This window comes from Neophocaena asiaeorientalis, unplaced genomic scaffold (assembly GCF_003031525.2).
Source record: "Neophocaena asiaeorientalis asiaeorientalis breed wild unplaced genomic scaffold, Neophocaena_asiaeorientalis_V1.1 scaffold757, whole genome shotgun sequence".
Classification (NCBI taxonomy): domain Eukaryota; kingdom Metazoa; phylum Chordata; class Mammalia; order Artiodactyla; family Phocoenidae; genus Neophocaena; species Neophocaena asiaeorientalis.
In genome coordinates, this window is record NW_020172686.1 from 363,622 (window position 1) to 386,346 (window position 22,725).

Below are 22,725 nucleotides of genomic sequence, written 5' to 3' on the forward strand. Positions count from 1 at the left end.
CGCGGCCCTCCACGTCCCGGTGCCCGCGAAGGCGCAGATGCAGGCCCCTCCGCTCCCGTCCCAGCCGCAGGTACTCCGGGCCCCTGCCGTTCCCCGAGCTAGAGGTGGAAGAAGAGACAGGCTGTGTGCTGGACGGGATGGTGCCCAGCTGGGTAACTCCCTCTCTCCCAGCGCTTCGCTCTCCACCGTGCCACAGTCAGTTCAGTAGCTGCAACGTAAATTTACCGTGCGGTTGTAGTTACTGTTACTAAAATGTCAGAAAACGACACAATTCTGAGTGCTGCTCTCGGCACAGGGAGCCACGCACAGGGCGCGGTGGCCCCGGTCCCACCTGATGTGCCGAGTAACGCGAGGTCATAGGAGCGAAGGCCTGGGGGCGGTGGGGCTCCTGTGAGCCTGACCGTCTGCCAGGCTCTGTCCACGGTGCCTCCCCCGGACGCTCCACTCCACCAGCGTGGGTGAGGCTGCTTTCCAGGCTTGATACACGTTTCCAGGGTTTATAATGCCCCTCCTCGTCCATAAATTAACTTCACCCAGACGTCTTTTTGAAACGTGTACAGTAGACCACGTGGGGCCCCTGAGGAGCAGTGCGTTGGTGAAGCATGGGTCTGGGGCACCAGAGGGGCCAGAGGCAGTGTTTTCAGAGGCTTGTCTCAGCGTGTGCTCAGCCGCTTAGGAAAACCTCCCCTTCCTCTCCCCTCTCCCTCGTTAACAAGGAGATTTCCTAGCTGGGCTCGGAGTTTGAGTTCTTCTGGTGGTTGTAGAAGTTTGCTCTCATGTAAGGATGCTACTTTTCACTCACCGCCTGCCAGGTGCAAGGCGTGGTGATGGGCACTTCCGGGCCTTTATTTGCTCTCCTCTGCCTGGCAGCCCTCCGTGGTAGAATCTTTATCACGCCCGTTAGCTGTGGAAAGACCGAGGCCAGAGAGGCCGGATAACTTGGCACGGTTGGTCAGCCAGTGCTGGAGGGGCTGTGACTGGCCCCCTGGGTTGATTCTGGAGCCTTTTGTGCACCTTGGGAAGGAGTACCCCCTCCCCCGCCAGGGCGCTGAGCTTCTTGGGCCTCCGCGGGCTTGAGGGTTCCGTGGAAGTGAGGCTCTCTGTTTTGAATACCGTCATTGAGCCTGGTACCGACCTCACGCAGCACTGACGTTTTTCTTGGGTTTCTTTCCCGCCCTTGTTGTCGACGGTGTGAGCTGTGGGATGTGATTTTAGAAGAAGCTCCTTACAGAAGCCGTGGAATTCTGTTCCTTCCAGATTGGGCGGGGCCGGCAGACTTCTTCTGTAAAGGGCCACAGAGAGGGAGTGTAACGGTATTTCAGGGTTTGCAGGCCGTGCGCTTCCTGTTGAGTTGCTCAGCTCCGCCGCTGAAGCTGAGAGCAGCGCCAGGGCCCACAGATGAGCGGCCGTGGCCTGTGGAACTCTGCCAGAGTGTGGCCGGCCACAGTTTACCGACCGCTGAGGTGGAGGAAATCTCCCTAGAGGTGGGCGGAGAAGCTGTGCGCCATGAGGGGCCCAGCCTTGGCCGCGGTGTCTCGTCCGCACCGCGGGTTATAAACGTGCCGCGTGCGCGTCGCTCTGTCCTCAGGCCTCCTGGCGCGGCAGGGCCTTGGCTTCCCTGCTCTCTGTCCCCCCACTTCCTCCCGGCCGGAATTCCCGTGTGAATCTAAGCTCACCCTCGGCCCGGGGAGGGCTGGGCGGAGGGGCTCCTCAGTTTTACAAGCTCGGCTCTCGGGACGGCACAGAGGAGGGTTTCTAACCTTACAGCTTGCCCACCGCGAGAGGGCCGCGTGGAATCTGTCTTTGCCCTTCAGAGATCAGGTGCACGGTGAGCATTTGGTACTTCTCAGTTAAGAAGTTTCTACAATTAAAAATTCTAAAAAATTACTTGAAAAAGCAAAAAAAAAACCCGACGTAAGACCGTATGTGAAGGCACCATTTACAGGGAGCTCTGATGTGGCTTTGTGGACTAACAGGGCTTCTTCTCTTCTGTAGACACGGTTAGTCTGCGTGGCCCTGTGGTCCGCAGTGGGCCCACTGGTCAGTCTGCGCTGCTGGGGAGAGGGAGGGGCGTTGCACAGGGGCCTCCAGCCAGCCTGTGGGTTCCGGGCACGGCACTGAGCCCTGTTTTCCCTGCCAGACTGCGGCACCACCCAGACCGCCCATGGACCCCGCCCAGCCCTGCCCGCGGCCCCTGCCCTCCGCCTCCTCTGCCTCGACCGTTGTCCCCGCCAGTGGCTCAGGCCCAGGGCCTTCGCCTGCCCGGGCCTCCCCGGTGAACAGACCCTCCCCGGCAGCCAAGTCGCTGTCTCCGGTCATCGCCCGCTCCCCAGGGGCAGCCGTGTCAGCGCCCCCGAAACCACAGAGCCCCGCTCAGAATGCCGCCGCGCCCCACGACGGTTCTCAGGACAAGCTGGCAGAACAGATAGCGCTGGTAAGTGCACCTAAAGAAGCTCTTGAAAGTGCTCAGGAAGAGCCCACCGTGTACTCCAACCTGTGGAACGCGTGTGCTTTCACTTTCTAAGGGGGCAGTAGTATAAGACGGAACACCTGATAGTAAGGTTTGTGATCCGGAGAAACCAAGATTAAAACCGCGTAGTTGGCCCTGTCCTGCCGGAGGGGCAGCTAGACTGGTGTGGAGAAGGTCTTTTCCGTGCTGGTATCAGCAGTCGGGGAGGGGGTGTGGGGTGCAGGCTGAGAGCTCAGAGCCCTCGGGAGGCTGCCCGGGCCAGTGCAGCTCACGGCCTGCTCCTAGCGAGCGTTTGCTGTTCGTTGGGCGACTGAGCAGTTATTTGCAAGTGCTCCGCCGTGAGCGCTGGCCTGGGAGCTCTGTCCTGGGTTTCCAGGATGAGGCTCCCGGGGGTCGCACGCCCTTGCCTCTGCCCTCTCGTAGAGCCTTGTTCAGCAACTCTTCTTCGCTGCTGAGACTTCCACGTAGCAGGGTCGCACTGACTGGGGTGTGCATCGGTGGCTTGCACTTAAACTGTGCCGGACGTCTTCCACCGCTGTGCTCCTTGCAGGAGAACCAGATCCATCAGCGGATAGCAGATTTAAGGAAAGAAGGCCTGTGGTCCCTCAGACGGCTGCCCAAGCTGCAGGAGGCCCCGCGGTCCAAATCGCACTGGGACTACCTGCTGGAGGAGATGCAGTGGATGGCCACAGATTTCGCCCAGGAGAGGAGGTGGAAGGTGGCCGCTGCCAAGAAGGTGGGTTTGAGACACAGGCCACCGCGGTGCCCAGGGGTCATCAAGCAGCGCCAGGGGCTTAAGTGTGAGGACGGAGGTCTCCCAGCCCCACTTTCTAAACGGTTTCTTTTTCTTCTTAGATGTTTATTTATTTGGCTGTGTTGGCTCTCTAGTTGTGGCACACAGGCTCCAGAGCGCGTGGGCTCTCTAGTTGAGGTGCGCGGGCTTAGTTCCCCCACGGCATGTGGGATCTTAGTTCCCCAACCAGGGATCGAACCTGTGTCCCCTGCATTGGAAGGTGGATTCTTAAGCACTGGACCACCAGGGAAGTCCCTCTAAAGAGTTTCTGGACTTACGATGTATCTGAAGAATGTTTTGCTGCTATTTAGAAAGTAACTGCTGCGTTGCTTCATTTCTGAGGGCTGTCCCCAGTGCTCTAGCGTGGACTGCTGGGAACAGACACGGCCCTTCTGCTGCAGTTCTGTCCTGGGATTTGGGTTCTTTTTCTGGCCAGTTTTGCCCGGTAGTTGGCATCAGGATACCTGCAGCCCCCCAGATCCGGGCTGAGAGTAGGGAGGGGGAAGAGGCCAGGTGGCTGGCCGGCAGCTCGGGCACTCGTCCCGGCCCTCTGGCTCCCCGCAGCCTGCCTGCTCTGTGTTGCCTGGTCTTCCGGTCCAGCTTCTCTCCAGTTCTGGCTCAGAATTTATTACCTTCTCTCTGCTCCCAAAGTAGGCACCCAGCCCGGGGTAGGACCTCTAGGAGACGCTACTGCTCAGGTTTCTAGGGCTCTTGGGTCCCAGAGTGTAGAGCAGCTGTCCTTGCGTACGTGCACATAGCTCCAGGCCCAGCTGCTCCTTCCTCCGTCACTGTGTGTCTTTATTCCTCGGGACCTGGATGCTGCCTTCATATTTCCTATGCTCTCAGGACTGGGGATTGCTCCTGTGTGCCTGGCCTGTCCACCTCCCTCCTCTGAATTCTCCCCCTTGCTTTCCCCACGTAGTTTTGGTAGAGAGAAGCCGAGACCAAGGGGGTAACAGCAGGGTCTGAGTGTAAAGGGTCTTTAATCAGATTCATGCGTATTTAAGAAAAAAACCAGATCACTCCTTAAACATTTCCTTTTTCACGAAGGTTGATGGTCCTGAACATGTGGACGCAGGGCTGGACAGGGCAGTGGCCGGGGCCGAGGGGCAGGGATGGACGCCGAGCGGTGGGACTGAGAGGCAGCTGAGCCGGGGGCCGCGGCTGCGCGCTGTGCTGCCCCTCCTCGCGCCGTCCCTCTACCCCCGGGAGCCAGTGGCTTTGTGCGAGGGGTGTGCGCTCACCAGGACAAGGCCCTGGGAGTCCTGTGCTGGGCGGCCGCCTCGGGGGCATCCGAGAGCTGAGGGGCTGGCAGCTCCGCTGCACTCGGGGCTCAGGATGTGTCCCTTTCTGAGTTACTTCTCTGCACCTTTTGGAGGTACAGCTGGTGAGGAGGTAAAGAGTAGAAATTCTGGAAAGCGGTTTGGCAATTTAAAGCAAAAGCCTTAAAAAATGTGAATTATCCCAACCCAACTTTTTTAATCCTAGGAGTTAAATTTGGCTGCATTCACGCAGTGGAAATGATACGTATTAAAAATGATTTTGATCTGTGTTGATTGATGGAAAGATGTTCCCTATATTAAAGGGGGAAAGGACGATTGTAGCACGGTGTGATATTCCATTTTGGAGAAAAATACGTGTATTTGGTAAAACAACACTTGTAGGAAAGTCAGGCAGACCGTTGGTGGTGGTTTGCACTGGAATCAGCATTTGTCCCACGCGCCCTTAGAGCAGGTGCGGGTGTGTCTCTCTGGATTATATGTAGTTACGGGCTGAGAAGATTTTAAAGAAACGTTATGTATCTTTTTTCTGATAGCATGACACAGCGCACAACGTAAAATTCTTGGACTTTCATTTACTAGCTTGTCAGAACTGTAGTGCGTCATCACGAAGAGAAGCAGCTTCGGGAGGAGCGGGGAAGGAGAGAAGAACAGAACCGATTGAGACGAATAGCTGCGTCAACTGCTAGAGAAATAGAATATTTTTGGTCAAATATTGAACAGGTAAATTCTGAGATTTTGATGGGCTCCTGGGAGCACAGACTGTGTCGGGGTTGCTGAGGCGGCCTTCTGAGCCCAGCCTGCCTGTGCCATGGGGAAATCCCACAGGTGGAGCCTGTGGCGTCATTTGGAAAGGCGGGTGCCCGCACTTCCTGGGCACCTCTGGGCTGTTGGCTCATCAGGAGACCTGGTTCTGCCTCTGTGTTTCTCTTTGTGCATTGAAATCCCCATCAGCCGTGGCCTGCGCGCTCTGTGGTGTCTGGGAGCCTTCCTGAGGGGCCCTTCCTGTAGTTCTGTTTAGTATTGGCGCAGGTCACTAAAGGCTGCTTAGTTCCAGAGTGGCTTGCTCTGTCTCTCGCTTCCTTTTTGTAAAAATTCTCTTCTTACCGTCTGACAGAATTTGGGCAGGATGCAGTGGACACAAAATAATGAAAGAGTACCAAACTGAGTATTTCTCTTTGAACAGCGTGGGGGGTTAGGGCTGCCAACCCTATGTGCAGCTGAAACTCTGCACACCGCTCGTCATCTCTCTGCCCTCTGCATCTGCGGTTCCGTGGCTGCGGGTGTAGCTAGCCGCGGACCGTGCAGCTCTGTAGGATTTACTACCGGAAAACATCTGAGTACCGGTGGACCTGCACAGTTCAAATCCGCGCTGTCCAGGGGTCAGCTCTAATCTGAATGGGGTCGGGACGGCTGTGCTTTGGCCTCCATGCGTGAGTTTAATGTTTTCACATATAGAACTTGCATTTCTTAGTAACATGCTTATTTATTTAACTCTTTGCTTTTAGGTTGTGGAAATAAAACTACAAGTAGAATTAGAAGAAAAAAGGAAGAAGGCTTTAAATTTCCAGAAAGTTTCCCGGAAAGGTATGATTACTTTTTAAAAAGCCTTCCCCTTTTGCGGGCTGTGTTTGCTCGATTCTCTGCTCACCGTCGCCTTGTGACATCGTGGCTTTCCGTGGAGCCTCCCCCGCGAGGCTGTTTCCTCAGCAGCCTGGTCCTGGCATTTCAGTTCTTCTGAGATTCACTAGTATGAGTCAGTAAGCCCCAGGGTGACCAACTTTGGGGGGCTCTAGGGATTGAGGTTCTGAGCCTGTCCCCTGTGTCCCCGGAGAGTGAGATGAACTCCCCCGGCTTTGCCCCCCGCCCCTCCGCGGTCCCCGTGTCTAGGCGTCGTGCTGATCCCACGGTGCTCAGCAGAAGCTACCCCATCACTGGAAACCTGGGGAGGGGGCGGGGAGGATTCCTCCCTTTTACTGATGAGGAAACTGAGGTGAAGGAAGTGGTCCCTGTTGAAAGTCACGGAGCTCTAAGATTATGCAAGTCATGAGCGAGAAGCTTTGCCAGGTTGGAGACTAGGTTCCTGCTGAAGCCGAGAGCGGGCGTGGTGGTGTGGCTGTGCCACCCTGCGTCGCAGGGGGGAGGTGGGACCCGCCTTGCTGTCCTCTGCTCTCCTTGGGGGGCGGGCACAGGTGCCCATGGTCGTGTGAGGAGCATCACCTCCTCCACTGCCTTAGTGAAAGCGAATCGCGTTACCTGTCTCTTTAGGTAAAGAGTCGAGACCTACAGGGCTTGATGCGTTACGGGAAAACTTTGTGGTGAGTTCGGGACTGTCGTGTCGCTGTGCGAGGGGTTGTCTGTCTGCAGGAAGTTGTAGGCATGAATAGCGTTCTCTCTCGCTGGAGAGCAGTCCCCCTTGGGCCTACAGCTGGTTCTTTCCAGCTTCAGGCTCACCTGGGTGTTAACCTTGGTGGTTTGGGAAGAGCAGGCGTGGGTTTCGTCTTGCTTCCCCGCAGCCTCCTCCCCACCTTTGCGGTGTCTGCCGTGGACACGCCTGGCACGGCCTCCCAGGTCCTCCCGGGTGCATGCTGACTGCAGTTCTGCTCTGGGTTCTCATTCTGTGTTTTCAGATCTCATGCTTACGATTTGTGTTCTGTGTCACAGGATTCGGGGATACCTGGAAGAAAAAGAAAAGCAAGCACATCTTTAACCGATGATGAAGGTCTGTCCCCCTGGTGCTTTGGCTGTCTGCAGGGCTCTCTGAACGTGCAGCTGGAGAGCTCACTCTCCAGGTGCTGCCAGGGCGTCGAGGGCCGCCTGGACCACGAGAGTCCGGTGGCTCAGTGGCTTATGCTCTTGGGGGCCGGGGGCCTTGGTGGATGGTGGGGTTTTGCAGTGGAGAGACAAGGAGTTGGATTGTGGAGGAGGGAAGGTGTCGGACCGTGTGCGTGCGTGCGCACGCGTGTGCCTTTTGTCGGTAGGGAGGAGAGGCCGTGCGTGTTGGGGGCAGGAGTCAGCGGGAGGGAAGGCGTGCCGTGGTGAGGGCTCAGCTCAGATGGAGAGGTGGCCCGAGGGCGGGTGGGGCTCTGCCATGGGTGCTGGTGGACTCTTGGCCACCAGGAGCCGGCTGTGGGGTTGCAGGGCTGGAGCTGCCGGACAGGAGCTGAGCTCGGGGAATCCTCAGCTGGGCAGGGGCTGGGGCCTCTGAAATGGGCGATGATGAATTCATAGTGACACCGAACAACGTGCTTGTGGGTCTTTCTGTAGTGGGCTCTGCAGGTGGACAGGAAGTTCCACATTGCTCCCTGTTTTGGCCTGAGTAGGTCTGTCATGTGATGGAAACCGGCCTCTGTTTCACACTGTGAAATGGAAGAGAAAGTATAAAGTATGGTCCCTTGTTTTTTGCTTACTTAATAAACTATCACTTCCAGATTTAACCTGAGAAATTAGGACTTAGTTTTCACTTCTCTAATGGCTGTGCATGACAGTTTTGGAGCCTTGTAGCGTTTCATGAGTAATTGCGAGGAAGATGCCGTGGGGTCTCTCGCTGACATTTGATGGTGGCCATTCCAGTGGAAGACGAGGAGGAGACGATTGCAGAGGAAGAGGCGCTGGAGGGGGCTGCGGACCACCAGGCGGAGCTGTTGGAGTTAGCCAGAGAAGGTGGGCTCCGAGCGGCTTCCTGTGATGCTCTATTAAACATTTATTGAAACACACACGTAAGGTATGAAAACCGCAATAGGTTGCATGCGGTGTAAGCGGCCACGCCGCCCAGTGTAGGAGAGAGCGCCATTCTGCCTCTGCCCTTGTCCCAGCGGGTGACTGCGGCCTGGATCTTGGCGTTTATCATTCCTTCCACTCAGTTTCCCCCTCCCCCTGCGTGAATCCTGAACGTACCGCTTTGTTTGGGTCTTAGAACTTGGTATAAGCGGAATCACTCTGGACGCTCACCCACTGGCCTTTCTCAGTTCCGTTTCCGAGTTTCGTCCTCGTGGAGGTGTGTTGCTACGGAAGCAGTGCCCGCGGCTCAATGGTGGTCTGTGTGCATGTGTCACGGGTTAGCGGTTGTGCTGTTGGCGGGCAGTTCGGCGGTTTCCCTGCGCTCGTCCTCGCAGGCGGTGCTGCCTGCAGCACTCTCGTGTGTCCTGTGCGCACATGCTCGGGCGTCTGTGCTCGGAGCAGGGGGGCCGGCTTGCGGGGCGTGCACACACGAGGCGGCGCCCCGCCGTGGTTGGAGTGCTGGGCCGGGCCCTGCATCCCAGGAGCGCCTGGTGGTGTCCGCCTGTGGTGGGGGAGCGTGACCCACGAGGCGCAGCGTCTTCTCACAGCTGTCCTCGCCCACTTGGTTTTGGGTTTTCTCTTCTGTACTGACTCTGGGTGTTCTTCCTGTGTTCTGGACACGTTGCCTTGTCAGTGACGTGTGTCCTAGTAACCTTTTTCCAGTCTGGGGTGGGTCTTCCTTCTCTTTATGGTGCCTTTTGAGGAACAGGTGTTCTTAATTTTAGTGTAGTTGGGTTTGTCCGTGTTGTTTAAAAGAAGTTTTTTTAACCTCAGGATCAAAAGGATGTCTTTGTGCATCGTCTAAAAATTTTTGTTTTACGCTCGTATGGATGTTTGTAATCCACCAAGAATCACTTTTGTCTCTAGTGTGAAATAAGAGTGCAGTTTCTTTTTTTTTCCCCAAATGGTTAACTAACTCTCCCCGTGCCATTTGAAAAGGCCATCGTTCCTCAGTGATGCTCAGTGCCGGCTCACGTGTTAGTCACGTTTTCCTGATACGCACGGCTCTTTCTGGGACCTTCATTGTTTTACTGGTCAGTTTGTACCAATACCACACTCCCTTGATTACTCTAGCCTTATAATAATTCTTGAGGCGTAGCTAGGTCAGTCCTTCTGCCTTATTCTTTTTTAGGAGAGCTTTGACTAATTTGGGTCTATTTTAGATACAGCTCAGTATCAGTTTATCAAGTTTCAGAGAAAAACTGCTTGGGGATTTTGATTCAAATGTGGTTGAATTAGTGGGTGTTTGGTGAGAATTGCATCTCTATGAAGAGCTTTTCCAACCTATGATCGAAGTAGCCTCTCCGTTTACTTAGATCTCCTTTAATAGCTTCCGCTAACATTTTATGGTTGCATATTTTTATTAGATTTATTTCTAGGTGCATTATAGTTTTTGAAGTTGTAGTCAGTGTTTTTTTTTTTTGTTTTTTTTTTTTGTGGCGATATGCAGGCCTCTCACTGTTGTGGCCTCTCCCGTTGCGGAGCACAGGCTCCGGACGCGCAGGCTCAGCGGCCATGGCTCACGGGCCCAGCCGCTCCGGGGCATGTGGGATCTTCCCGGACCGGGGCACGAACCCGTGTCCCCTGCATCGGCAGGCGGACTCTCAACCACTGCGCCACCAGGGAAGCCCCAGTGTTTTTTTTTTAAGAATACGTTTTAATTTGTTGCTGGTCTGTAGAAATGCAGTTGATTTTTATTTACTGATCTTAAATCCAGCAGCTGTGCTAAATTCTCACATTACTTGTGTGTATACAACCTCTTCATCTCTGAAGAATAACAGTTTTTTCTTTATAATCCTGGTCCTTCTATTACCGTTCCTTGCAATAAAGTGTAGAAATAGAGGTGCTGATGGTGGGCACCTTTGGCTTGTTCTTTTTTTTTTTGGATACACCACACAGCTTGTGGGATCTTTAGTTCCCCGACCAGGGATTGCACCCGGGCCCTCAGCAGTGAAAGCATGTGGAGTCCTCACTACTGGACCGCCAGGGGATTTCCCGCCCTTCGGCTTGTTCTTGATTTGAGAGGGACATTTTCACCCGGAAAGGCAGTAGCTTGTGGTGGTTGGTCACGACTGCTTGGTTCAAATCCAGTGTTCTGTTTTATCTCTTCTCTTAGCCTTTGAGCTACACCTTGTCTTGCATTCTTGTTGCAGGCCTTTCTGATTCTCGTGTGTATCCCTGACTTGGTAGAGTCTGCGTTAACTTGGAGCTACTCTACCCCTTCCTGTAGGGCAGGGATTGGGAGCAGCCCGGCCGGGTGCTTCTGGCTCGGGTCTCACGGAAATGCGGCCGTCAGCAGGCCCAGCCTCCGGTCCACCCCAGCTGGCCCCCTAGCTGGCCGGGTGGATGGTTGTTGGCAGGCGAGCCCAGTCCCCCTACACAGGGACTTCTCCGGGTGGCTGTTCGAGCGTCCTCAGGATGGGGTGGCACGGTGGCTGGTGTCCCACAGCAGGCGATCACCCTGGTTATCCCTGGCCACTCAGGGGAACTGACCAGGCTGTGACCGCAGGGAGCCGTGTCACCGGGGCACATCTTCGTCCATTCACTGGGGTGCCTCTTCCTGGTCGGGTCTCCTCTCGTGCCCCTCGTGAACCTTTCAGCACTTTCTTTATGTAGATGTTGTGAATTTTTTAAAACCTAAATTCTAAGTATTTAAATACTTTCTATCTAAAGAAGTATAGAAATACTCTCTGTCTAAAGAGAATCTTCTTTCCCATTTTATCTTCAAACTAGTTTATATGTGTGAAGGCTGTTGATTCCTGTGAGTTGTTTGTTCCAAGACACCTTACGAATTATCTTATTCTTGAGGTAGTTTTTCAGTTGTTTCTGCTCTTTTTCTTTTTTTCCTACTTTGATAGCCATTATATGATGTATATGTACATTTCCCTACATTTTGTTATGAAAACATGCAAACAGAAAAGTTGAAGAACCTTATTACGAACTCCCATACACCCGCGACCTCCCTTCCACAGTTGGTCTTTGCTTTATCACGTATCTACCTATCAGCCCCATATGACGAATAGTTTAAATCATGAGCAAGTGAAGTCACTGGATTATAAGTCTTAAACGAAGAGAGCCCTCAATACTGTTCTTCTGGGGTACTTCTCTGTGGCGTTGGTTACTTTGACCACAGATTTTATGGACATACGGTGTACGTGCAGAAAGGCTTATGTATCACAGGTACACAGCTCACAGCGTTCGTTGCCTTGTTATATATAACACCCAGTGGAACTGTGTTTGAATACAAACCTGGGTCCAAGTTTCCGATTACTCCCCTGGACAGACCCATGGAGTGGGAAATAGTGACGTCAGAGGGCATGAAATTTAAAGCTCTTCAGCTTTTCATACTGGTTTCCAGAAAAGTTAAGCCGTTTATACCATCACCCGCAGTGTTGAGACTGTTCGATTCGTTATGTTCATCCAGCATTCCGGTTTTAAGGTGGTTGCCATGCAGTGGGGGATACACGGCGCACTGGTTTCTGGAGGTGCTCAGTTAAAGAGATACTTTATGAGCCCTTTAGAGTATTTTGTGTGTGAGACAGCTCCATATCCCTCTCCCATTGGGCTTTCGTGTGGTGGGCTGTTTGATCAATTAGGGTGAGCTCTTTATACAAAAAGTCTATAGCAATATTTTATCATCTTTTTTGAACATTTTTTGTTTCATTTTTGACTTTTACTTGATGTTTCGTATTTTTATGTATCATCTCCACTGATTATTTGTATCAGTGGTAGTTTTATATTTTCGTTTATTAATCTGTAGATTTTACTGTACATTTATTAAGATTATTTCAGGAGTATTTGTTCCTTTATGAATAAAAGTTGAGTTTCTTCATTTCAAAGATTCTCATCTTTATAAAGAAAAGGTCGTATATCTTGTATCAGTAACGGGCAATCATTATTAGTTTTTGGAAAAAAATAAATGTGCTTTTAAAAAATACATACATTTCCCAAGGAGTTAATTTAAAGCTAGGAAAAGGAATATACGTCTGACCCCTGAACAGCACGGGTGTGAACTGCACGGGTCCACTTACTTACACGTGGATTTTTTCCAATAGTAAACACTACAGTGGTACACGATCCACGGTTGGTCGGGTGTGGAGGAACCTCGTACAAGGAGAGCAGACTAAGTTACACTCGGGTTTTCCACTGCAGGGTCGGCAACGCTAACCCCGGAGTTGTTCAAGGTCAACTGTATATGAAAGGGCCCTTCTCCTGACTGTGTTTTCTTCCCTGCTGACACTATTGGTGTAAAATAATCTTTCTTCCTACAATCCTTTCCAGCTGAATTGCCCTTAATTGATTTGATGAAGTTGTATGAAGGTGCCTTTCTGCCGAATTTCCAGTGGCCCCAACCTAAACCTGACAGTGAAGAGACAAGTGAAGACGAAGGTCTGTTTTAACATCTTGGAAGAATTCAGCTTTGAAAACAAAAGCCAGAATACTTAACAGAGGAAGGGTGCTTAAAACAGAGTTTCAGAATTACCTTCACTTCTTTCAGTCTGATAAAAAGTTGAAAATATATTTAATATGAAAGTTTATATTAATAGTTTCATTAAATTCTGTGCTTTTTATTTTTATTGGTTAACTTGGCATAATTATCAGAGTACTTGATCAAGTTGTGGACAATGTAGAAATACTCTTCTCCAGATTTATACACATTTTACGGGCCTAGGTTTTATCATTTATCCAGGCTGTGCTGTGTTTGTTTAATTTAACACACCCAGTTTAAGGACTTTACTTGACTTTTATTGGAGTTCCAAGGAGGTACACAGACTACGCCCCGGAAGAGTCCACGTGTTGTTTTCATCCCCCCTGTTCTGGTCCATAGACGTGGCTGTCTGCGGGGGGCAGCAAGGGAGGGGCCCAGAAGATTCTGCGGGGAGGCCAGGGCTTGCCGGACCCCACGCTGCAGCAGGACTCCAGGGGGGGCCGGTGGCCCCCTTGCTTGCCCAAACTAGGATGCTTCTGATCCTTCCATTCTTGGTGGTGGAGGGCAGTCACTAAACCCTTAGATGGCTGTAAATCTCTGGGTGATACTAGCTCCTGTTGCTGCACAGACATTTTCGAACTTCACCCAAGGGCCTTCCAGAGCCGTCCTACAAACTCCATAAGAGTTCGTACCTGTCTATCTGGATACATTGTTAACTATCTAAAGTGGATTAAAAACAAAAATTTGCTGCGCAGTTCTGTCTTTGAAGTGTTTGGGTTCTAGCAACTCCCTTTCTTTTTTCTCTTCTCTCTCTGTTTTTTGTCATGTTAAGTGGCCTCATAATACATCACAGCCTCTCAAACCTCACAAATCCCGTTTTTCCATTGATCACAGACATGGAAGACTGCTCGGGTGACCGGGAGAGCCGGAAGGCTGTGGTTCTCATCGACTCGCTGTTCATCATGGACCAGTTTAAAGCCACGGAGAGAGTGGTTGTCGGGAAGCCTCACACAAAGGACATCGCGGAAGTGACCGCTGTGGCCGAAGCCATCCTGCCCAAGGGCAGCGCTCGGATCAGCACCGCGGTGAGCCGCTGTGCCCTGTGTGAGGGATGGTGTCTCTGTTAAGGGGAAAAGCTACCTCCCTCCAAATGAGCTCTTTATCCCAACGGCAGAAGTTGTCAGGAAAAACAATTAAGGATCTTTCTTTTCCTGTTACCTGTAAATCATCTTTGTGGCTTTCCAGTAGGCTTATCGTATGACTGATCTGGCAACAGTTGTAATGGTTGTTCTGAGATGTGCCTGTTGGGCCCGTCTGCCCCTGCAGGTGAAGTTGAACGCTCCGGCTCTTCTGTACGGCGCCCTCAGAGACTACCAGAAGATTGGCCTGGACTGGCTGGCCAAGCTCTACCGGAAGAACCTCAATGGCGTATTGGCAGATGAAGCTGGGCTTGGTAAAACAGTGCAGATCATTGCTTTTTTTGCCCACCTAGCCTGTAACGAAGGTAAGAGCTTGTTGTTTTTTGAACAGTTCGTATTTGCTGAAACTGAACCATAGGCAGTGCATCTGGCGTGAGGGTGGGGAGAGGCCTTTATTCTCTGCTCCTTTGTTCCGTGCTCTGGTCCAGACTCAGAGAACTGGGCTCAGAGGCACTCATCACTGGAACAAACAAAGCACTCGTTCACAACAAACACTAGATCGAGTAACTCACCATTTTTCAAAGTCTAACGTAACATAAGACCCAGCAGGCTGTGTGACTGGGGCTTTGTGACTTCCAGGCCGCAGGGCCTCTGCGCTACTTCACGTCGGCATGAGTCCTCATGGCCGGGCTCTCCCCTCGGGCTGCCCGTGGGCCGGCGGGTGCGCGTCCCCCGTGGCGTGATTGGTCGCCCTGCCGAGGCCCATCGGCGTCTTCCCTGTGCTGTGGCGCAGGCCCTCCTGTCTCTCTGCTGGATCCCGCCACCCCTGGAGCCTTGTGAGGGCTCGGCGTCTGTGCAGCAGCAGAGGGACGGGGTGCCCGCACTCCGCAGCAGGCCGTGCCCTGGCCCCGGACGTCTGCCTCCTCACCCCTCGGCTCTTCCAGCTCGCACGGACGTTCAGCCTTCGGCCCCCGTTCACTGCCCTCCGCTTGGCTGTGGGCCTGGCGCCCGCCTGCTCCCCGCCTGTGCTGTGGTGCTGTGGGGCTGTGGACGAGCCTGTGTGCGTGTCTCTAACACGGGACAGGGGCTTATAGGCTTCCTCTCGCAAGGGAAGTGTCCCGTAGCACCGGGGGTAGGGGAGCAGGAACCTCACGTTCCAGCACTTAGCCAGCTCCTGAGGAAGCACGGGCCATCACCTTCATCTCCGTGTCACAGCTTCAGTAGCAGGGAGGGGCCCCTCGAGTTTAGGGGGAGTTGGCACCCTGAGTAGGCTGGATGGAGATTCCTTCAGCCCTGGGATCGTTTCTTCCTCCCCGGCCCCTCTAACTTCTTTCACAGTTACCTTGACGTCTTTAGTAAATAACTCTTCTTTGCCCTTGGTTTTGAAAGCTTACTTGATCTTACCTTTAGTACAAATGGATCAACTTTGAGGCCTTATTTCCTTGTGCTAGTATGTTTGTTTTTGACCCAGTACCACAAAGTGTCCAATGTAGTACTTTAAAATGAGTTTTTATATATATAGTTATCTCAAGATAGAAGAGCTACCTTGTCTTACTAGTTTATTGTTTAGTTGAAAAAAGTGTTCATTATTGTATTTATAATAGTAAGAACTTGGAAGCAGTGTACACTTCCAAAAGTAGGGGATTTTATTTCATCGGTTGAACAAACAAATGGATCAGTTATTCGTTCCGTAGGTGCTTACCCAGCACCTACCTGGTCCCAGGCACTGTTGTAGGCACCGGGGGTGCAGCTGTGAGCAGAGCAAAGCCCCCCCGCCCCCCCACCTGTGAGGCTCACAGCAGGCACAGCGAATAAGGATTCCACACGTGGGAAGCAGACGTTGCCATTGTGTGTGGTGTGCTCGGCACAGCCCGTGAGCAGAGGCCTGAGAAAGCCGTGGCCACCAGGATCGAGGGGCTTGGGAACATGGGGTGGTGGGTGCAGAGGCCGAAGGGGTTGCCGGTGTGTCCACGGGACAGTGCTGAGGCTGGTGCGGAGGCCGAGGGTGCAGAGCCAGGTAGGCCGCCGGCCGGCCAGGTGAGGGCCTTGCAGGCTGCGCAGGGTCTGGCTCTTCCTGGTTAGAGGTCTGTGTTAGTGCGGGTGTCGGAGGGGTCACTGGACCTCCTTGGTGCTGGGAACAGACTCAGAGGGCCAGCTGTTGGGAAGCTTGCCGCCCTGGGGGAGAGGCAGGGGCCTGGCAGGGCCTGGGGGGCCTGAAGGGAGGGCGGGCAGGCGTGTGCCTCCCGCTCCGCTTCCGCACAGGACAGGCCGAGTGGGGCCTGCCTGGGACCTGGCTCCCCTGCCTGCCCCCGCCCCCTGGGGCCCAGTGTCCTTGGCCTCCTCCTCACTGTGGGACCGTAAAGTTGGAGTTCACCGGTCCCTCAAGAGCAGAGGGCTCACTCCAAGAGACTCTGAGCGAGGGGGCTCTGGTAAGTTCACAGTTGGAATCCCTCACAAACTCACCACTTCTTTCTTTCTAAAGTAAAACAACCAACAGTCTGTAGCTGTCCACCTGCTTCCATCCCCAGTGGTGACCCCTCGGGGCAGTCTGCTGTGTGTCCTGCCTTGCTTCGCCCAAGTGTCAACAGACATCCTCACAAACACATATATAGACACTTGTCCCTCCTCTCCAGAAATGGAACAATGTACTAAATGCTAGTGAAAAAAAACAAACTTGTTTTTCACTGGAGGGGGGAAGGCACTTGGGCTTGATTTACATTTCCCTACTCACGAGGTCATGCCCTTCAGAGAGTTTATCGTCTGCTTGTATTTTTCCTTTTGTGAAATTTCTTCTTTCTTTTTCTTTTTTTTTTTGGCTGCACCGCGCAGCTTGTGGGATCTTGGTTCCCTGACCAGGGATCGAAACCAGGCCCTCCGCAGTGGAGGCACGGAGTCCTGACCACTGGACCGCCAGGGAAGTCCCATCCTTTGTAGAATTTCTTTTCACTTCCTTATTCATTTTCCTCTTACGTGGTTTTATTTTAGTTGAAGTATAGTTGATTTATATTATTGTGTTAGTTCCAGGTGCACAGCAAAGTGATTCAGTGTTATACATATATATATTTTCAGGTTATTTTCCATTATAGGTTATTACAAGATATTGAATATAGTTCCCTGTGCTGTAGTAAATCCTTACTGCTTGTCGATTTTTTTTTTTCTTAAATTTATTTTTGGTTGCGTTGGGTCTTCATTGCTGCATGCAGGCTTTTCTCTAGTTGCGGTGAGCGGGGGCCACTCATTGCGGTGGCCTCTCTCGTTGCAGAGCACAGGCTCCAGGCGTGCAGGCTTCAGTAGTTGTGGCTCGCGGGCTCTAGAGCACAGACCCGGCAGCCGTGGCGCATGGGCTTAGTTTCTCCGCGACATGTAGGATCCTCCCACACCAGGGCTCGAACCCGCGTCCCCTGCATTGGCAGGCAGACTCTCAACCACTGTGCCACCAGGGAAGCCCTGCTTATCGATTTTATGTATAGTAGTTTGTATCTGTTAATCCCATACTCCTAATTTCCCTTTGGTAACCATAAGTTGTTGTTTTTTTGTCTGTGTCTGTGAATCTTTTTTGTTTTGTAAATGGGTTCAGTTGTATTATTTTTTAGGTTCCACATATAAGTGATAACATGATACCTGTCTCTCTCTGACTGACTTCACTCAGTATGATCATCTCTGGGTCCGCCCGTGTTGCTGCAGATGGCGTTATTTCATTCTTTTTTATGTCTGAGTAGTATTCGTGTGTGTGTGTGTGTGTGTGTGTGTGTGTGTGTGTGTGTGTGTGTACACACCACATCTTCTTTATCCGTTCCTCTGTTGATGGACATTCAGGTTGTTTCCACGTCTTGGCTATTGTGAATAGTGCTGCTGTGACCACTGGGTGCATGTATCTTTTCTAATTAGAGTTTTCTCTGGATATATGCCCATGGGCGGGATTGCTGGATGATATGGCAACTCTAATTTTAGTTTTTGAGGAATCTCCATACTGTTCTCCATAGTGGCTGCACCAACTTACATTCCCACCAACAGTGTAGGAGGGTTCCCTTCTCTCCACACCCTCTGCAGCGTTTACTGCTTGTAGACTTTTTGACGGTGGCCATTCTGACCGGTATGAGGTGATATCTCACTGTAGTTTTGATCTGCATTTCTCTGATAATTAGCGATGTTGAGCATCTTTTCACGTGCCTCTTAGCCATCTGTGTCTTTTTTGGAGCAATGTCTGTTTAGGTCTTCTGCCCAATTTTTGATTGAGGTGTTTGGTTTTTCAATGTTGAGTTTTATGAACTGTTTGTATATTTTGGATGTTAAACCCTGGTCAACTGTATTGTTTGCAAATATTTTCTCCCATTTTGGGTGGTTATTTTTAAGGATCAGTAGTAATAACACTTTGCTTATGAGCTGTAATGGCTATAGATGTGTGTGTTACAGATATTTTTTCCAAGCCTGCCATTTCCGACTTTTAACTTGGTTTATGTTTATTTGTAGCACAGAAGTTGAAATTTATGTATGTATTGCCCAGAAATTTAAGAAACGCTTACTTTTCCAAAGAATGCAGTGAAACCGTGTGCTTTGGGCTGGGTTGGGATGGGTTTGGGTGTGTTCTGACTGGCGGCTGGGGACCGTGGCGAGCCCCAGCCACGTGAGCGTGAGTGTTGGACCAGCGCCTGTAGCATGGGGCTGCCAGCGGGCCGTGCTGGCCGCGGGGCTCGAGGCTGAGGATCTTCCTTTCTGAGCATTGTTCGCTGTAGACGGGAGTCCTTCCCCTGCTTACGTTAAGGGGTCATGTTTGAATGCGCTCTCATTTTACTGGCTGCTCATTCATTCGGTTCCTCTCTGTTGAGTGCGTCCGGCCTTGGCCCTGGGGGCAGGGCAGCGGCCCGTCCTGATGGTGGCGGCTGCGCTGTAGGGCGGGCAGGGACACCCCCGCATCCCAGTGATGTCTGCTCTAGTCGCACCCTGGCCTCACGCACACCTGCTGACCGGGCACAGCGCCGGGGACCTGCCCCGGACAGATGGTTTTTGTTACAGAGGGCATTTGTATGTCTCCTGTGTAGGCAACTGGGGCCCTCATCTTGTCGTTGTGAGGGGCTGTAACATCCTCAAGTGGGAGCTCGAACTGAAGCGCTGGTGTCCGGGGCTCAAAACGCTCTTGTATGTTGGCAGCCATAGAGAACTCAAGGCAAAGAGACAGGTATGTTAGTTTAAACTTGAAATAGAACTAAACAGAAAACATCTTACTTTCTATAGAAGACACATTTCAAAGTGTCAAAGCACGCTTGTTAGTGTAATTACTGTCAGTCACTCGTTTACGAGATACGAGACCTTCTAGTTGTCTGGGCTTAGAGCCCCCTTGAAGCATAGACTACACTCAGGAAACCGGCCATTCCATACAGGGCTTGTGTTCACCTCGCAGGAAGTGAGGGAACTTCCCCCAGAGCTCGGATGGTCTCTGGAGGTGCTGTCATCCTTTTAAACTGTAGACCTGTTGGTTATCACAGGCAGAAATAAGAAATTGTGATGCATCCTGAGTTCTGAATTACAGATCGTAAAATAATTCCCATGGATGTGTTTATTAGGAATATGTGTGACAAACAGATGAGCTTCTGAAATAACTCTGGACTCTTATTTTTCTATTTTCTGCCCAGTAGTTTCTAGTACTAGATTCTAAGTAAAAGTATGTTACAGGTCACAGTTTTTCATCGGAGAGAAAATTTTGGCTTATGGTTAGACTCTACTGTGTTGAGTAATATTTACTTAAAAAGCGAGTACTTTGAGGGGTCTTTTCTTTTTTCCTTTTTTTTTTTTTTTTTTTTTAACTCTTTGGTAATTAATTTGCTTTTTAATAGCTTGGAACGTAGTCAGCTGCAGCATAGATGCTCACATTTCCTGTCGTCTTCTGAATACGTGTTCCATCACTAAGATGATGGACTATGAACGCAAGCCCCATTTCTGGGTGCTGTGTGCTGATCTGTTTTCCAAAAGCAATTGTTCATGCCTCGAAAGCAGTTTCTTAATTTGTCCACACAAGTGCTTAGCCTCCTAAAGAAAAAGATCATAAAAACATGAACAGCTGTTTTCTGTGTGATGAGAGAGCAGGTTACCAAGGAAAAGGAGGGGTGACGGCGGTGGGGCAGGTTAGGTGGGTAGTGAGCGCGCACGGAAGTCCTCTCCGGGCCGCTTGTTCCTGCGCAGACAGTGAGGCCTGGCTTCTGTGCTGCAGGGGTGGACAGAGCCCAACCGCATCAACGTCTGCATCACGTCCTACAAGCAGTTCTTCAAGGGCTACGCGTCCTTCACACGGGTGCGCTGGAAGTGCCTGGTCATCGACGAGATGCAGCGTGTGAAGGGCATGACCGAGAGGCACTGGGAGGCCGTGTTCACCCTGCAGAGGTCTGGCCACCCCTCTCCGCGTGCCGTGTGCTGGGTATTGTTGATGTAAAGGTTCTTGGGAGGGACTGTAGGAAGCTGCAGACTCCCAGGATGGCCTTTCAGCTTCAAGGGCTCCCCTCACTGAAGGCGCTCATTTAAGTCAGTCCGTTCCTCAAGACGTGTGTGTGTGTGTGTGTGTGTGTGTGTGTGTGTGTCTGTGTGTGTGCGTGCGTGTGTGTGTCTCTGTGTGTGTGTGTCTGTGTGTCTCTGTGTGCGTGTCTGTGTGTGTGTGTCTCTGTGTGTCTGTGTGTGTGTCTGTGTGTGTGTCTCTGTGTGTGTGTCTCTGTGTGCGTGTCTGTGTGTGTGTGTCTCTGTGTGTCTATGCGTGTCTCTGTGTGTGTGTGTCTGTGTGTGTGTGTCTCTGTGTGTCTCTGTGTCTCTGTGTGTCTATGTGTGTGTCTGTGTGTCTGTATGTGCGTTAGCTCCCGAGGATCGTTGTCCCTTTCCTTGAATGTCTCCCGAGACAGGCTCTGTGCCCAGCTTGACGTTTCAGGTGTCGTCTCCCGTTGTGTGTTCAGCCAGCAGCGACTGCTGCTCATCGACGCCCCGCTGCACAACACCTTCCTGGAGCTGTGGACCATGGTGCACTTCCTCATCCCGGGCATCTCCAGGCCGTACCTGCACTTGCCCCTGAAAGCCCCCAGCGAGGAGAATCAGGACTACTACCACAAAGTGGTCATCCGGCTGCACCGGGTATGCGGCCGCCGCTGCGGGTCCCTGCTTGACAAGCACCCCCGGCTTAGCGTGCATGGGCCACGACTTCATTTTAGCAAAGGAGAACTTTCTTTTTTCAGGTGACACAGCCCTTTATTTTGCGGAGAACTAAGAGAGATGTGGAGAAGCAGCTAACGAAGAAATACGAGCACGTCCTGAAGTGCCGCCTCTCCAATCGACAGAAGGCCTTGTATGAGGATGTCATCCTGCAGCCGGGGTGAGTTCAGGGCTGCGCACTCCTGGCCACCTTCCTGGGGAAGAGTGGGCCCCTCTGGCCTTGCGGAAGGCTCCTCCTCGGCGGTGGGCCTCTGCAGCTGGAGGCCATGCTCGTGCCCGGCCCTGGCGGCTCCGCTCCTCTCAGGCTGGCAGGCTGCCCCTCCCTGGTCCCATCAGAGGCCGTGCCCAGAGCCGGCCCAGGAGGAGTACAGCGTCTCAAGCCGCTCGGTGCCGCACTGCACTGGAGGTTCACGCAGGAGGCCGTGCTGATTGAGTGGCTCGTCCGTTCACAGCCGCGTGTAGGATGTGAGACCGAGGCCCGTGTGCCGTGTGGTCAGGTGCAGGTGGCGCTCCAGGGCCACACCGGGTGGCCACGGGCACCTCTGTATGGACCCTAGAAGGGTGGGGCCCCGTCCTGTCCATGATCCTTCCCGTGACCTGTTTGGCTCTTTTTGTCATTGGTCACGAGCGTTGTGTGCTTAAGTGCGTAATGTGGTCCGAATAGCGTCCACAGCAGCAAGTGTGCAGGAGAGGGTTTTGCTGTTAATGCCTGCTTGTGTCATAGGCTTCTTTTTAGACAGCTTTAGGACGGAGTGTAAGTAGCCAGTCCTTGGCAACCAGCGTCATGCTGCGGCAGGCCGTTGACCATCTCAGTCAGGCATAGGAGCTGTGGAAACCCCACCCCTGACAACACGTGCAGTGACAGATCCTGCTTCCTGGACACTATGGGAGCAGACAGCCCGCGGCACGGCTGGCGCCTGCTGGCGGTCAGCTGTCTCAGCCCGTGCTGATCCGGAGAGAATCGCAGCGTGCGCAGAGGGCGGGTCCTGGACCAGCAGGCGCGGGCTCATGTGGCCAGGGCATCCCTTCACCCAGACAGACAGAGCCCCGGCGTCCTCGGGACGCCTGCCGTGTCGCTCTTTGGTGGCGTGCCGTGGGACGTCGCTTGGGTTGTGCTTGGCAGTGACGACCTTGGTCCCGCTTGTCGAGTGTGGGATGCTCTCTGTGTGCTCATAGGAGAGGCCCCTGCATCCGGGAACCCCTGGGCCAGCAGAGCCTAGGTTGTCCTGTGCCGCAAGGTCCCGATGGAGCGGCGGGGAGATTCCCTGTCTTAGGTCCCTGCACCTCTTTCTCTCGGGCCTGTTGATCAAGTCAAGGAGGGCCATGAGCAGCTGACCCCATGGCGGCTCCCGGGCGTGCCCCGCACGCCTCGGTGCATGTTGACACGATGGTCTCGGGGTCCTCGGCTGGGCTCTGAACGTCGCTCCCGGTCAGTGCCTTCCTGCCCTCTGCGTGGCGACCGTGTCACACGTTTCTACCACCTTCCCAGAGAGCCCTGCGGACCCGCCTGTGGTAGCGCCACCTCCTCCTGGTTTCTGTTACAGTCCTTCTGGCAGGCTCTGAGCTCAGCCCCTCAGGAGCCTCCATTTTTAGTTTTCTTGGTCTCGTGTTTTCTCTCCTGTCTCATCCGGACATATATCGCTGGCCTC

The 22,725-nt window shown here is 52.7% G+C and overlaps 1 protein-coding gene across 1 annotated transcript in view; it reads left to right on the forward strand.

Annotated features, from left to right (window-relative positions):
• The window catches only part of EP400 (E1A binding protein p400), a 116,694-nt gene that overhangs the window by 36,770 nt on the left and 57,199 nt on the right, over positions 1–22,725 (forward strand). The window contains exons 6-20 of the mRNA XM_024739910.1: positions 1–70; positions 2,141–2,434; positions 3,021–3,206; positions 5,126–5,266; positions 6,052–6,130; positions 6,812–6,861; positions 7,208–7,265; positions 8,117–8,206; positions 12,605–12,712; positions 13,647–13,837; positions 14,079–14,256; positions 18,931–19,067; positions 20,097–20,266; positions 20,824–20,998; positions 21,100–21,236. Of these exons, the coding sequence (XP_024595678.1) occupies positions 1–70; positions 2,141–2,434; positions 3,021–3,206; positions 5,126–5,266; positions 6,052–6,130; positions 6,812–6,861; positions 7,208–7,265; positions 8,117–8,206; positions 12,605–12,712; positions 13,647–13,837; positions 14,079–14,256; positions 18,931–19,067; positions 20,097–20,266; positions 20,824–20,998; positions 21,100–21,236 (2,064 nt within the window). The remainder of the gene's footprint in view (positions 71–2,140; positions 2,435–3,020; positions 3,207–5,125; positions 5,267–6,051; positions 6,131–6,811; positions 6,862–7,207; positions 7,266–8,116; positions 8,207–12,604; positions 12,713–13,646; positions 13,838–14,078; positions 14,257–18,930; positions 19,068–20,096; positions 20,267–20,823; positions 20,999–21,099; positions 21,237–22,725) is intronic.